This window comes from Lottia gigantea, assembly GCF_000327385.1.
Source record: "Lottia gigantea unplaced genomic scaffold LOTGIsca_41, whole genome shotgun sequence".
NCBI lineage: Eukaryota > Metazoa > Mollusca > Gastropoda > Lottiidae > Lottia > Lottia gigantea.
This window is the reverse complement of record NW_008709421.1, coordinates 1,290,093-1,305,711: the sequence shown is the minus strand read 5'-3', so window position 1 is coordinate 1,305,711 and position 15,619 is coordinate 1,290,093. Positions and strand designations below refer to the sequence as shown.

General features: G+C 33.9%; 2 protein-coding genes across 2 annotated transcripts; one reads left to right on the top strand and one right to left on the bottom strand.

Moving 5' to 3' along the window:
- LOTGIDRAFT_163731 (hypothetical protein) lies at positions 1-2,546 on the bottom strand (the record flags this gene model as incomplete). The annotated part of the gene is made up of 3 exons (XM_009060250.1): positions 1-245; positions 1,675-1,851; positions 2,222-2,546. The coding sequence occupies 3 exons, from the start codon at positions 2,544-2,546 to the stop codon at positions 1-3; spliced, it is 747 nt and encodes a 248-aa protein (XP_009058498.1).
- Positions 2,547-6,715: 4,169 nt separating this feature from the next.
- LOTGIDRAFT_163730 (hypothetical protein) lies at positions 6,716-7,723 on the top strand (the record flags this gene model as incomplete). The annotated part of the gene is made up of 2 exons (XM_009060249.1): positions 6,716-6,817; positions 7,412-7,723. 2 exons carry the CDS (start codon positions 6,716-6,718, stop codon positions 7,721-7,723), a joined length of 414 nt encoding a protein of 137 aa, XP_009058497.1.
- Positions 7,724-15,619: the final 7,896 nt, after the last annotated feature.

The window sequence follows — 15,619 nt, the reverse complement described above, 5'->3', positions numbered from 1 at the left end:
TTAAGGGCTTAATGGTATTTCACATATAAATTTTGCTCTGTTACCACAGCCAATATCATTTGTGGTTATACCCGCTTGCAGACCTAAATACCTTACTGAATTAGGTGAGTAATATAGGATGAGACAATCCTCGGTGTACCAATCATCAGGTTGGTTATAAAGCCATATAGTTATAGGGGCACCATTAAACCACGCCCAATACCCCCCTCCTGCTTCTTGTTGACCCCCAACCAGAAAATTTCTTACTGCAATTAAATTAATAAAAGTTAAGTACAAATTTTTAAAATGGGTCAGCACCTACTCCTTTGGCAAATGATGCCTATATACATATACATTTTGGTCAAGCCAGGTTTTGCCACATTTTCGAGTCACTCGCTAAACCAAATTGAAGGAGACAAGTAAGTACTATCTGACTTGAATGCAATGCGTACTACCTCTTAGAATGGTCATAGAATTTGTCAACATGTGTTTTTATTCATCAGTTGGACAAACCAGATTACTTACTTACTTACTAAGCATGTTTCAAACTTACTTAGTTTAATGAACTATTACTTAGTTTTATAGATTTATTGGATAATAGGGGATTATAGTCTTGGAACCAGGTAAATCTACTGATGAACAAAGACTCATTTTAACCAAGTTCAAAAATTTCCGTTTTTTAGTCATCCTAAGAGGTAGTATACCTTTGAATAACAGTCTCTTGTTTTGAAAGCTCAACTTTGGAATTTAACATTTGAAAGTTAAAATGACGGCTCGTCTTTTATTTGAGACTCTGCCATATATAAAAAAGACGAATGTATAAATAGAGAGTAAAATTATTGTTTGTGGTCTCTTTGAAGGGATTATGCAATTTTCGTACACTTCTAGTACAGTGGTGTAACCTATTTTCGTGCATATAAGGATTCAAAACCATATTTGACAAAATAAGATTAGTAAAACGTAAGAGTAATTTATTGCTAAAAGTCATTGAACCAACATACGAATATGGCCCACTTTGTGTTCCATAGAATTTTTCTGCTGAAACTGCATCCGCTAGTTGAACCCATGACTTCTTTCGTTGGACTACATTCTAGCAGACGACACATGGAATTTCGATTACAGATTGGGATTATAAGGAAATTCGGCCGATAAAAAAATGTGACGTTTGGTAATAAATGAAATCCTCAATTTTGTACTTGTCAAAGCAGAAATTAATACATTTTACCTTTCTTGAAACTACTGGATTCATTCTACTAGCTGACATTGTACAAAGAACCCATGTTTATCAAACAAGCAAATGCGGAGGGCACGCAAGGTCGCACATGTAAATTATTAATCATTTACGAGATGCACGAAAAATAGGTTAGCACGAAATTAGGTTACTCGACTGTACTTCTAAATTCAAGACATAAATTAACCTTCGAAAATGGCAAATCACAGACTTCCTAATAATGCGTCGGTCGCCCTATCAAAGTGCAAATTGGTAACTAAAATCGAAAAAAATAACATTTGGTCATTATCTGGCGACAATTTGCATTTATTTGCATTTTATGTTCTAGGTGCTAAAATAAATAAAAAAACATTTTATATTTTTTGAATTTTTACAAAAATGTGTAGCAAAGTTGTTTTACAATGCAATTATTGGATTTTCGTCTTTAAATGTCCATTCTAAATGGACAATGTATTAATACTTACGATCATAACCATGCTCCGAGAAAAAGTAAGTCCTTTTAGTTGGTGAATCAAGTATAAGTAAATGTCCACCATCAGCAGCACAGACGTTATTGGCCATCGAATGATTCAGCTTGGTATAAACCAATTTATAACATAAATTTGTTGTGCTTGTAAATGTATAATCCCCCGGGCATGACTCTGGAATTAATATACGTATATATGGTTGAATACCTGAACGTCACAAGTATGAGATGTCAACAAAAGGTGCAGGGTAAAATTAAAATAGATCTTTAATTGGCTGTGGCTTCCAATTTTCAATTTCGTTTCTTCTATATTTACTAACAAACTATCAGGTGTCCAAATATTTCAATGTCCATTGTCACAGACAAATGTTGTAGATATAATTTCTTTTGAGTCTCGACTTTAACATTCCCATATTAAATGCAAAAGGTTTCTAGAAAATTCTCTTGTGCTAGCGACACCGCTTTTGAAAGGCGGTAAGTGGTTCGGATATGGATCCCGGCCCTTCCACCAGCATCTGATATACAAGTCCGATATGTAGGCATACCTGCGACAGTCCAGTAATTTACCATTCCGTCTTCAAATACAGCAGAATCTTCTCCGAATAAAACTCTTCTATCGTAAAGGTAGCATACCGCAGTGAGATAATTATATCCAAACGATATGCAAAGATTTGAATCGCAAAGTGATACACAATCATTCAAGGTTTGAGAACTTGCTGAAAGAGTATAGGCACTGAATCGTAGATCGAACAGCTCTGTTCTCCGAAACGGGTTACCATTGAGTGTACACATACTGTTGCCTTGGTGTAAAATTTGCAGTGTTAAGAAAATAACTCCAAAAGTGGTAAACGGCAGACAGGAGAACGTCATGTTGATCACACCGAAAGTATAATATGCGTCTGGATTTTTATGAGATTACTAATTGTGTTCAAGACTACGGGTTATCAATATATACAATACATATTAGAGAATATTGAACGTGTCGATTCGTATCTGATGAGTACAAAGTTTCTTTTAAAAAGATTATTGGTGATCAATTGAATCGACTCGATGTTGGTCAATTCCGTTCTTTGAAGGAAAGGTCCTTTATGCCCATCGTATCACGAATGCGGATATTGACATGGTCTTACTCCGAGTATGACGAATTGGGATGTGGTTTGGACACAATGAGTTATGCTTCTTTCAAAGTAACTATTCAGTTCATGAGAATATTAATTGGCTATTGGCAGAGGTGGTATAAATATCTTCGGGTTCTCTTCAGAAAATTGGTCGTCATACAGATATGTCACCTGTTCTTCGGGAACTCCATTGGCAACCAGTTGAGATGAGTGTTTTGTTCAAAATTTTTCTGCATTATTTTTATATTAATATGCCATAGTGAGGCAGTGCCGCTCTACCTTGGTGACCTAGTTTAGGTATCAAAGCCAACAATCTAAACAAAAAGCTCTCGGGGGTGAAATTTGAATACCAGGAGGTTCGACCGAACCATGCACGGTATACGGTGGTACGGCATTTTCCATATATGCCCCTAAATTGTGGAATGAATTGCCAGTTGGAATGAGGAACATCTGTAAATTTGATATTTTTAAAACAGCATTCAAAACTCACCTCTTTAAATTGCACTATTCGTAAGCTCTCAAACAACTGTTCTGTTTTTGTACATATTTTTGTTGTTTATTGAATCATGTTTATTATGTACTCTATACTCTGATAAATTCTATTATGTAAAACGCTATAACAAAAATAAATCATTATCGTTTATCATTAATTTGTCTTTTGTTTTTCACAGAATACTGATGAACAATGGTACATTATGTTACAAATCGATTCTCACCATGTTGAAGAAACGGCATTTAAAGGGATCAGTGGCCGCGCCAGGCGGGGAACAGAATTTGACTCCTAAGAAAATTGGTTTGCACCTCCATTTCATTTTTGTGAAATTTTAAAATAAGACTTTGACCCAAAATATGTGTCAGAATGCACCAAATCAAATCTATTTTCAAAAATCTTTTGGTTGAGAACGCTCTCAGATACATCATGGGAGCCAAAACTTATGGCTCTTCCACAGCGCTTGTGCATTTGGAATCTCAACCCCGAAGCACCGCCACTAAGACGGATTCTCATATCTAATTATTTAAAACTAAGAACTTTTATGCTCTTTGGCCATAGGTCGTATAAAGATATCCCCGGATCCTCCCAATTTTCTTTTGTCTGGTGAACAATTGTGTATTATGTTACATGTCGATTCTCACCAGTCTGCAGAAACGGCATATCGAAGGATGCGGTTCTCTAATTACAAAGTATTTACAACTGATGTGGAGATCGATATATCTTTGTTTTTTAGAATTATTCAAAAGGAACAGGATAATACATTGATATATTATATATTCTCAATGTATGAATATAACATCATGAAGGATAAGATTTCAAATGTGTTCAGCAATGTTTCCGTTACCCTCCATAAGACAACATAATTATGCGAATGATCGTAAAAGAAGTAGCAGTTTTGAATAAGGGTTGCAATGAACTTTGACGATGTTTACCGGTTAAAAAATTTTGAATTATTTTGATGAAACAAAAAAAATCTTAAATCCCTGATACCCTCATATTCCAAACATTTGTCATTAAAAATTATTTTACACATTTCTAAAAATGATTTCTGATAGATTATATTGATTTTGTTTATTCTTGATCGATTTCTGAAAATGATTTTTGATAAAAGATTTTAATGTGTTTGCCTTTCACATAACTATGTTAACAATTCGTTTTGTATTGAATTTCATTCCTTTATAACAATTTTGAAGTAAGAAATTAATCATCAATGAACACTGTGTGAGTCTTTCAACCCTTAACTTGTGAGTTCCAGCTCAATCTTTTCACACTGAATTAACCTTTATGTCCTTATGTCAATAACGGATATTTTTCAGTATGTCTTCGACGCATGCAATTTTGACAACCTTTATATCTGACACTCAAAAATCTGATGGTAAAATGACTGTAAAAATTATTAGCTGGGTGTTGATTCTGACCTTAGAAAACAGAGTATATTGGGTCCTAAACTAGCCATAAATATGAACTTAATAAACAACCAGACTCTTCTAGATATAATACAAATATATAACACTATAATCCATCTAATACGTCATAATTCTCGGCACTTACTCATGGGAGGCAACTCATTAAGAGTATAGACCAAATTAATTATGTTACATTACTTTACCCGAGAATATTTCGGACTATATTCAATAACAACAACAAACCGATAAGAGTAGGACTCTGAACTTTCTGCACCGATTAAGATTAACCCGAAGGTAAGACGATTTGAATTATGCTGTGATAAAAACTAACATATTTTAAGGCGACCGTAACTGACTTCACACTAGAACGAAATTTATGTGAATTTAAAATAGTCCTGCCACACAGTCAACGTTATCACGCTTCAAATACAGTTGACATTAACATGACACATTAGCAAAACATGATGAAAATTGGACCTATTGCACATTGATTCAATGTGAAACGTGGGTATTACTTTAAAAAGCCTGAGTCTGGAAAACCTAAGCTGTAATTTTGTATTTAGATAAGTAGAAACAGAAATGCTACAATATAAATTATTATTGACCTATTTAAATTTAGTGCATTATCTCGATTCACCAGTCACTCAAACACTAATGTTAACCGAGACTATTGTTTGGTATTGACCGTTTGATTGTAATCCGAATTACTTCTTCAAAGAATGAGGTTATCATACACAAAACCCTAACGCATACTTCTTATGCTTGAAAGTTTATCTACCCATCATAAATATATCACTCATACGACATAAAATAGCTTCACTACATACGGAGAACATCATATTTTTTAAGCGTTTTTAATGGACTTTTTACATAACCGCGTTACTGATACAAAATGTTAAGCAGACGCTCCCACGCATATGATTTTGCAAGAGGTTTATATTGCGAGATATACGCCATATTCACAGGAATTTTCTCGTAGGGAAGTGTGTTAATTCCAAAATATTTTTCTATGGACCAGAAAACATTTTAAGAAAAAAAGCATGCAATTGAAAATTCCATTTTCAAAATTTTGAAATAAGAGACAAAATTAAATACTGAGCTCGGTGTGGAAAGAATTACAATGGCAGGCTATTACAAACAGCTGTTAATAAATCAATTTGAATGAATACCTGCATTCAGATCCTCAGATTAAGTAAGTATTACATCTGGACATATGGTATATACGGTACTTAATTTGCTTATTGGTGTTTCATTAGTTATTACCCTTGACTTTGTCAAAGCTCATCAAATTTGATTTGTACAGACAATTAAGACTACTGCAATGTAAAAAAATTAATAATGATGTGTTTACCGGAAGTGTATTTTAAAGTAATTTTTGTTGTTATTAACATTGTCTACTGGAGTTTCGTCATATATATCTTGATATTATATCAGAAACACTGAAATAAGGGAAAATAGTTAATTGTAGATTATTTATGTTAACTAACCATGTATATTGGTAATTTGTTTTTAACTGAAAGATTTGTATTTTTTCAAAAGATTTATTAACTTTTAATTTTTCACAATGTATTGTATCCAATCTATCTCCATCTCAATAGTTTTAAATTTTAAATGAAAGGTTTGTTTTCTTTCATAAAATGTAATTTTGTTGAAAGCTTGTTTGTGTACATTAATTAGTTCTTGGATATGCTTAATTTTGATAATTTTAATGTAATTTTCACAATACATGTAGTATAAAAGTTGTTCATAAAGGTCATAGAGGTCAAGCCTGGTTATTTGTACGTTACTTGTTTATGGATAAGTGAAATATCGAACCGGACGTTACTCGCTTTTTGTATTTTTTACATCCTTGTGTACATCGTACTTAATAGCAACGGAGACCCGCATTCTGTCATAATCAATTGTGTTGATCAAGACAGTCGGCAATGTATATACATCAGATGGTGTCCCAGTCGTGAATTTTGTAATTATATTAGAACATACTATGTACATTATATTTTTTAATTTCAGTAATTATCCAAAATGTCCGTACGAAATGTATTAACGAGATTTCTTGCGGCAGTATACATATTTGCCGGAGGAATTAAAGTTTATCCACCAACACCAGGCTTCAAATTAGATATGGTAAGGTTGTCTTGTTTCTTGTTTCAAGTCCAGTTATACACCCCCAATGAGAAAACACGGTTTTGAGAGCGGTTTCGATCTTGTTTTAGAAAAATGAACTTAAGCGCCTTAAGCGAAGGAAAAACTGGACGAACTTCCCTTTAACTCAAACATTCACAGACGCCAGAAGCGTTACATGCCCAATAAAATGACGACCACCAGTGATGCAATGTAGAATGCAGAAAGGGAAGAGGAATTACTGTTATGGGAGTTAAAGCTTTCGCCCAGTGTGTCCACTACATCGACCGAATGAATTCTGTGGCGAATGGTTCGGCCGAAGTACCAGTGAATGAACTCTGTCCAGTCTATCCTTAGCTTATCCTATTTTCTGTAAAGGTACATGTATACTACATCTCAAGATGAGGGAAAGGGTTGTCAGCAACCGAAAAAACCTCGGACAGACAAATAATGTTTTCGGGTGATACCCCTAAAAATAATAACAGGATGACTTGAAGCAAGTAATAATTTCGTTTTTCAGTAGCCTAGGATGAGAAAAACTACCAACAAACCATCCAACCATTCTCTTGATTCCGAATGTTATTCTTTCCATTTCAGGACAAAACATTCAGTAACTTTGCATCAGCTTGTCCCACTGTATTATTTGGATATAAACCAGAAGGCAGCCTGTACCGATTTACCACAGGATGTGTTGAGCTGACATTAGGACTAGTGTTATTGTTTGGACCGAGAATAATGAAACAAATCAGTTGTATTGGATTAATGATCATCATGGCTGGAGCAGTACAAACTATGATTCATTTTCATGACTATAAACAAATGATTGTTCCTGCATTTTTCTTTTTAGCACTTGGTTATCAATTTAAAATACTATCTTCGACGCCGTCGTCGAAAACAAAAAAGGCTTAAATGCCAAACATAGATTGATCAGATAGCAATATTAAATACAATTGTTACTTGGTTTTGGTTCTTGTCTCCATTCTTTTGTTAGTAAGGTCAGTCTAAAAATTGTGCTGATGTTCTTAGTAGTATTTGATAATAATGAGTTGATAAATTACGTTTTATAAGAAACATTTAAAATTGAGACCGTCCATCTGAAGTTATTAATCCGGAAAGTTTCATAATTTTGTTTGAAATTTTCTGCATTAAAACAAATTTTGGATTGATGCGTGTTTTACTTTGATGTTTTATGTCAGCAAAATTATTTTTTGATCGGAAATACTATTTAGAAGTTTGTATTAGTATTTACACAAAGAATGTTTCACTTAAATTACCAAGAGTGCGAAGATTGTAATGCGTTACCTGTTCTTTCATTGTAATACTAGCTATTGAAGCGAAAAGAATAACTGGCTTCTGACTGGCGTCACTATCTATTAATTTTGGCCTCGTGTTGTTGTTCAAATTTCTTTATTCCTTTCATATTCTTTCTTTAACTTTTGCCAAAATAAAAATCTCACCAATGCCAAAGATGTTTATGTGTTGTAATGATGATATTTAAGATGATGAATTATGAATACATCCATGAAAATCCGATCATTAAGCTGGAAATTATGTAACTGCGAATGATTTTTGAAAACAGTCCAGATGTTATGATTGGTGCAGACTACATATTTCTACATGCAAGAGTAAAATTTCAATTTGCTTCGTTTAACGAATGAAATGAATGAAATGTCTATGAAGTCATTTCATTATGAATATATCTTCTTTGCCGAGTTAATGAGTCTAATGCCTGGGTTCCCAACCTGCGGATCGTGACCCGAACGTGGGTCGCGAAGCACTTTTTGTGGGTAAGCAGACAAATCTGGTATTATTATTTGTTTATAAACATTCAATTCCACTTTTAACGATAGTAGGCAGAATTTGTTGTAACTTTTATGGATTCTAGTTGGAAAGATGTATAGGAGTAATTTCTACATTTAAAGATCAGACCTTTGTTCCCGATGGACATGCTAAAATCTTGATACCATGCTTATTGTTAACATACTGAAGCCATTTTTTAATTTTTAAACTTGAATCGTCTATACTTATAGAAAAACACCACAAATTGAATATTCAAAATCATTTCCTATGCCAAACATTACAAATTTCTTTATTGATCGTAGCCATTTTGTAATCCGTAGGAAGTCATTAGGCCTACTTGTGTTTGATGTTTTCCTGTTATTATCTAATTGGGCATTATATATACCCTGTATCGACCACCAGGTGTGTAAAAATAATGATAAATGTTAAAACCTGAACATTTGCTATATATTTGGCGGCCATCTTTAAAAATGGTGGCCATTTTGAAAGATTTTTGGTGGGTCCACCTTGAATATTGTAAAGAATACATATTATAACAACTAGGCAAATTTTGGTGATTTCTTCACAAAGTGCATGATTCTATGAAAATTTGTCACCGTTGACCCTACTATTATGAAAATTCTTAAAAACTCTTGGGGAATGACCTCCCTCTCAGATCGCTGGAAATCACGCTTACGAGCTTTTTATTCAAGAAAATGACTCACTTCGCAATATCGTACCATTGGTGCTCGCCTGTTAACGAAATAAAATCATAACTTGAAACTGCATATCAAATGCGTTTAGAATCAACTTTTGATGAACATTTTGACACCTCCAGACATCAAGATTTCAAACATTTCTTCAGAGAGAGCTACAAGACGCCCCTCCCTACTCCCTATCCCGTTTTTGACTCTTCGCACTGTCGAACTACGCCCGCCATATCTTGGCACAAAATTCGGGCCCCAGCATTAGTTCACTACTGGTGACATAGCTGATTGCAAAACATGTCCCTGAACAACAGACACAACCATCACATTGATGACACTGAATGATATTGTTATATAACTACACTTTGTTTTACTTTGAAGGGTCGCTATATGATTCAGGTCGCTTCTTGAAAAAGGTTGAGAACCTCGGATCTAATTTCAGCCCATCGCAACCAAATTTTGCTTTATAAGCACATTAGAACTTCAAATGAAAAAGGAACTTACGAAGTGCAAGTGAAACAATTGGAAACTGGATAAGTAGCTTTCAATGTTTTGAGAGTGATTTGAATATTGTTAGGTTCAAAAGAAAATAGTGTTAGTGATAATTTCCATACAGAAACAAAATCTAAAGAATTTAAGATATTATGCCACTGATGAAAATACTGGCTTCCGGTTAAAAATAATCAGAGGGATTTACCTTGTCTCTTTCACGCTGTCTTGATATGTTAACTTCATACAGAAACTTTGAAATTAATCTGGTTGTCTAAATGACTATGACAAGTGTTTCTATCGCATAATTGTGTTCTTTGTATTATGAAAAGAAATGCTTTGAGCGGTATTTCGAATGAAAAGTGAATAGGAATGCAGAAGGGGAAGGGAGGGTTTGATTACAACAAAAAGGAAATAAATTAAGAATTATGAGCTTGATGACCCCTTGAGCTTTGGAAAGAGGAAATATCAGGTTGCTCCTGCACGTCGGTGTTCTCCGCATCCAGGAACTGTCGGATGTCCATGTGAATGAAGGATGAAATGCGTGTTTTAACATAAAAATTCGAAGAGTCGCTACAGTTTAAGATATGGAGTTATCTCCCTTCCATTATTAACCTTCTTTCACGCTCTCGTCCGTTTTACATACTTAAGGTAAACGTACGAAAAAGATGTGAAGAGGACGTGTTTGATGTAATCTTTACAGAATGGTCAACTGTAGTGATAGAGGATTTACAGCTTCAAATCAGTGTTCCGTGACTAGTTAGGCTAGTTGCAGAAAATATCCCATTACTGAATCAAACGATAACTGTAAATTAAATGTAAATCTAACAGCATTTCACATTTTGTCCCTTTCTGAAACCGATGTAACTAATTATTCTGCGCCGTATGAAAAGAAAAATAAAAAAAACTCATAAAGTCAGTGGAACGTTTTAAAGATAGGAAATAAAAATATGCACTTTTCGTAACACGACATCAAAAAATGTTTAAGGATGCAGAATATTCATTTTGTCATTTGTCATCAAAATCGGTAATCTTGGCAAGATATTGGTAGGGTTTTCATAACTCGGTATCTAGATGACTATGACCAATTCTAAAAACCTAACCAAATGATGTCGATAGAAAATCTCATTGTAAGAACATTCAGTTAATTAAAAGAATCAAGACGACTTCAATCATCCAATTGATCCCAATTAGATTTGAACCAATGTCTCTTGAACATTTCTTACTAAAATAATTAATGTCTAATTCCGAATTTTTGCTGTTAGCTTAGATAAGAAAAGAGGTAATTAAGAAACGGAGGTACAGCTGTACAGCCTCTCCTGAGAGACGTTCCTTGTTAATTTGAGGACTGGAAGTAGACCAGCTCCCATATGGTCTATGGTCATTAAAATCACTACCATTTAAACCAAAAGAAAATTCTGTCATCAAGAAATTCATGAAAAATAAATTAAGGGTACACGTGTCAATAATATTAATCTTACTAACGCGCTTTCTTCAGTTTTGGAATATAAGCATATCATGTAAATATTTAATAACAAGTGCCCGACACTCTATAAGATCCCTATATAGTACTTAGACATGGCAAGCTTCGTTTGGATGCTTAAGGCCGCATGTAACTATCAAAGTTTTCCATCAAAATCTTGGTAAAAATAAACCATTGATAGGTACAACCAGGCTTTGCGGGTTAATGTGCGATGAATATGTATGTGATAGAGCGACAGATGCGCCATTCTTTTTAACGCATCATACTTGCGTTTTCGTACATTTGTAGTACTTCTGAAGATTATTTACATGTTCAATCCCCCGAAATGGCGTAATTACCATTAAAATAGATACCCCTAACCATTACAGTAAATGGATGACTTGTGCAAAAATGTATAATTACGCCGACAACGATCTTTATCTTATACTTACAAAGACCTATATCTATTTTCCAGGATGTATGCGGGAAACTTGTATTATTGAAAGAAACTGATCTCGGTGGATTAAATCCAATCATGATTGAATACAAATTAATTCAATAGATGACAAGTTGGATACGATTACGGGAAAATGACAGTAATATTTTTTAAAACACTTCTATATCCCTTTTTTGCGTCTAATGAAGGAAACGAATAAGACATTAAATAAAAATATTGTTCTCAATTACTTGATACATTAGCTGTCATTACGAATTGACTTCTAATGAATTGCTAGTTTCCAACACTTCCATTTTTTCATCGGAAATCCAATTCTAAGTTAACAGTAGGTCATAAATGGTGGGTGTATACCAAGTCAATCTCACGGGGAAATATATTTTGTTATTTCGTCTTTTATTCAACTTAAGCTCGAAATTCAGACTGGGTTATACAAATGTGAAGATTTTGTCAAAGACATGACATAATTCTACACAGTATCTAAAAACCAGGCAATGAAATCGCGATGCGAATTACTTGAACGACTTCTAATGGTAGAACAATCCCATTTGCTCTTTAATATTAATAATCATGTTTATATTAATAGCGTTATTTTGGCAACCCATTAATACTACAAATTATACACAAAGTAGCATAAAAAATAACTAGACAGAAGGAACAATAAAGGATATATCCATATACAAAATGAGATAAGGTGTGGTCAAATATATATTGCATACAATGTGTTTTTCAAAAATGTATAAGGATATTAGCATTAATTATAAGATGAAATTAAGCGGCAACAAAAGTACATAAGTACATCTTAAGTTCGGAATGTTTCATATTGGTTTCCTTAAGTTTAAGATATTTTGCAGATTGAAATATTTTGAATATCATTATGTCAAGATTTAATACGTTGATACACGTTGATACAGAGTGAATCGGATTTAAGTTTTGAATAGTGGTGCCGAAGGTGAATCATGCTTTTCATCATACTACTTTCAGATACTTTTTTGCTAGCTCTAATTTACTTTTTTGGAATCACCCCAAACCGCAGAACATTTCAAAATATGTTAGAGCTTACAAGTAATATGAAGTTCAGGTCGAAAGAGGGACTCAATTGTCGAATTTGACCAAAAATGTGTATCAAAATGCACAAATTCAATTCAACTTTTTCCTCGAGGGACCTTCCATGGAAGATTTACGTCTATGGCACTATAACAACGCTTCCTTATTTGAAATCTCAAGCCGAAAGTCGTTCCTGCATTTAATAATTTTTTTATATTTCCAGGAAGCTGCCACCGTCACTGATAACAGATAGAGATGCTATGAAATAGAGTTTTAATGGTAGGATTGATGTAAAAACTAGGTAAAGAAAATGAGGTTTAGATGTAAACTATGAGATATTGACGACTGGGCTGGCAACAATTTAATTGCATTACAACAAGTCTGGACGCCAAGTGAATCAAAATAAATCCAAATAAGAAAGGAATAAATATCAGTTAGAAATTGGTGAAAATACGCGTGGCTACATTTTTCTTCAACAATTAAGAGCAGGCTGTTCGTGGAATAATGTATGAGTAATTTTCAAGTCATAATTGTTTGAAGCCATGTGGTCTTTCACTGGATGCCTTTTGGCTGCCAACACCCTCTCTGGCAAAGCATTATGGGTAGATTTATGATCATTTGCTGACCTTTGACACCAAGTGGAAATTTATCAAGCCTGCCGTTCATGAGTGGTTTAATTATAAACAGGAAAGAATGGCATTGTATTGTTTATATCTGATAATGTATTTTATTGTATCTTAAAGAAGCATTGTATATATCTACAGTTTAATGACCAAGTAATCCAAATATACAAAATAGGAAAAAAATGCTCAGAACACTGATTATCTAAATTCCGTTGTGACATATTACATTTCAAAAATACAAGCCGTTTATTTCAAATTTTAATCATTCACTAATAATCAATCTATGAAGCAAATTGCTGACTCAGTTCATGGAGCTATGTTGCTCAATTCCCAGCTTTGTACATGAAACCACCATTTGTTCAATTTGTATTGTTTTCTTTCAAATCAAACGTTTGCTGATTAACCAATCCTGTCTGCAGTTAGTTCTGTATATGATTTATTATTTCATAGAAAATGTATTTCTAAAACTCAAATTTTGATACATACAGCTTTGTAAGGCAATAAAATACGTTCAGCGGTAGTTTAATTTTCCCGAACTTCTTGCACGTTATATTTTCTAATCTATATTGAATAAAACCTCACGTTATCTAATTATTTCCCTATGGTTTTTATTCACTTTTCTTATTGTAAAAGAAAGATTAGGATACATCAGAATATTGACAGTGTCTTGAACCTCTCCATGAAACTCATAAATTTTTAATTTCTAATTTCTACAGTGGAAGATAGCAATCAACTTCCAGGATTATAATTAACTCAAGTCATTTTTTTAGCTTCTAGGATAATGTTATTTTAAGAATACCGGAGGTGAAAATGTTAAGTTTTTGATTTTTTGCATATGAGGAGCTGTTGCAGGTCTTGCAGGTTATTTTTCCAATTAATATGCTTCTTATTTAAGCCATTCATTTGACTTAACACTTGCTTGAGTTTCCTCTGAAAGGAGGATTTGATACTACAGAGTATCATTAACTTCATAGACGACATGTTAATGTCTGACGTTTTATTTGCTAGGGAAATCACGTTTCATACCCCAACACAGATCCAGAAAATGATATTCAAATGAATTCTTCAGATTTCTAGGGAAATATGCAACATTATCCCTCTCAGAGTCCTCATAAACAATTTTCTGCAAGTAAAAAATGTCTGTGTTAAAAGTGAAATTAAAGTAGTATAACCCACAATATTGAGGGTGTAAAGGTGAGGGTGTAAAGGTGGGGGTGGGGGGGGGGGGTATATCAGTCCGCTCGGTCTATTTTAAACCCCCTCACCATTGGTGCATGACGCTTGGACTAAGTCGATCAAACTTGTCATACTCTGCATTAAGATACATACTCCTGGTGGTGTTTGGTTACAAATGCATCATACATATATCATACTTCGATGTGTCGGTATGCCCCGAGTCAATCAACAAAATACTGCACTTCCCGTGATATTTTGACAGGACATTGCAGAAACCCTCTAAGACGTCGAAGTAATATCAATACGAAATGCTTCAGCTTCAACAAAATCATGAAATATTCATTTGATTGGATTCAGGTGATTATTAAATTTACAGGAGATAGACAATTGAAAAGTAAATTAATGATAGAAGCATTCAAGACCAACTGGCTTTATAGATTATATTCACGCACATTGAGAAACAGGAATGGCCAATTCTCATTAATAAATGAAATATTTGGTATGTTGATCTTTGCTTGTCAGGCATAATTAATAGATCGGATGAATAGCTATCGTCATGCAGACCCTGAACTATCCAAGTTGTTTGGACCAAAAGTCAGTGAACCAATTTTCTATTCATTTATATAAAATATGCATTTCAGAGCACAGCATTGCGAACAGAATATCACATGTTGCGAAATAAAGGCGCGTACGTAGCTGATCTTTTTGGTTAGTTTTTTCTAGATCTCTACAATTGATGTATTGAGCACTATTTAAACAGTGGAAATATTTTATTATCGCAGTTTTGTTCATAATCAGAGATGAGTGCGACGCTTAGAACGATCAAACATATGATAATCAGGTCATAGCAAGAAGAGGTTAAAGCTTCAATATTATTGCAAAGAATTATCAATATAATAAATATCATATAACATCAATAGAACGAGACTAAGCATAATATCGATGGATTTTTCACCAACTTCCTGGCAATAACCCAACCTCTCTCGAGACACCAGCCTTGAGCTGCAGACGTGAGAGTTAAGAGTGAAACGTGTCTTTTCCTGATATCAGGGGGTTTCATACCGAGCC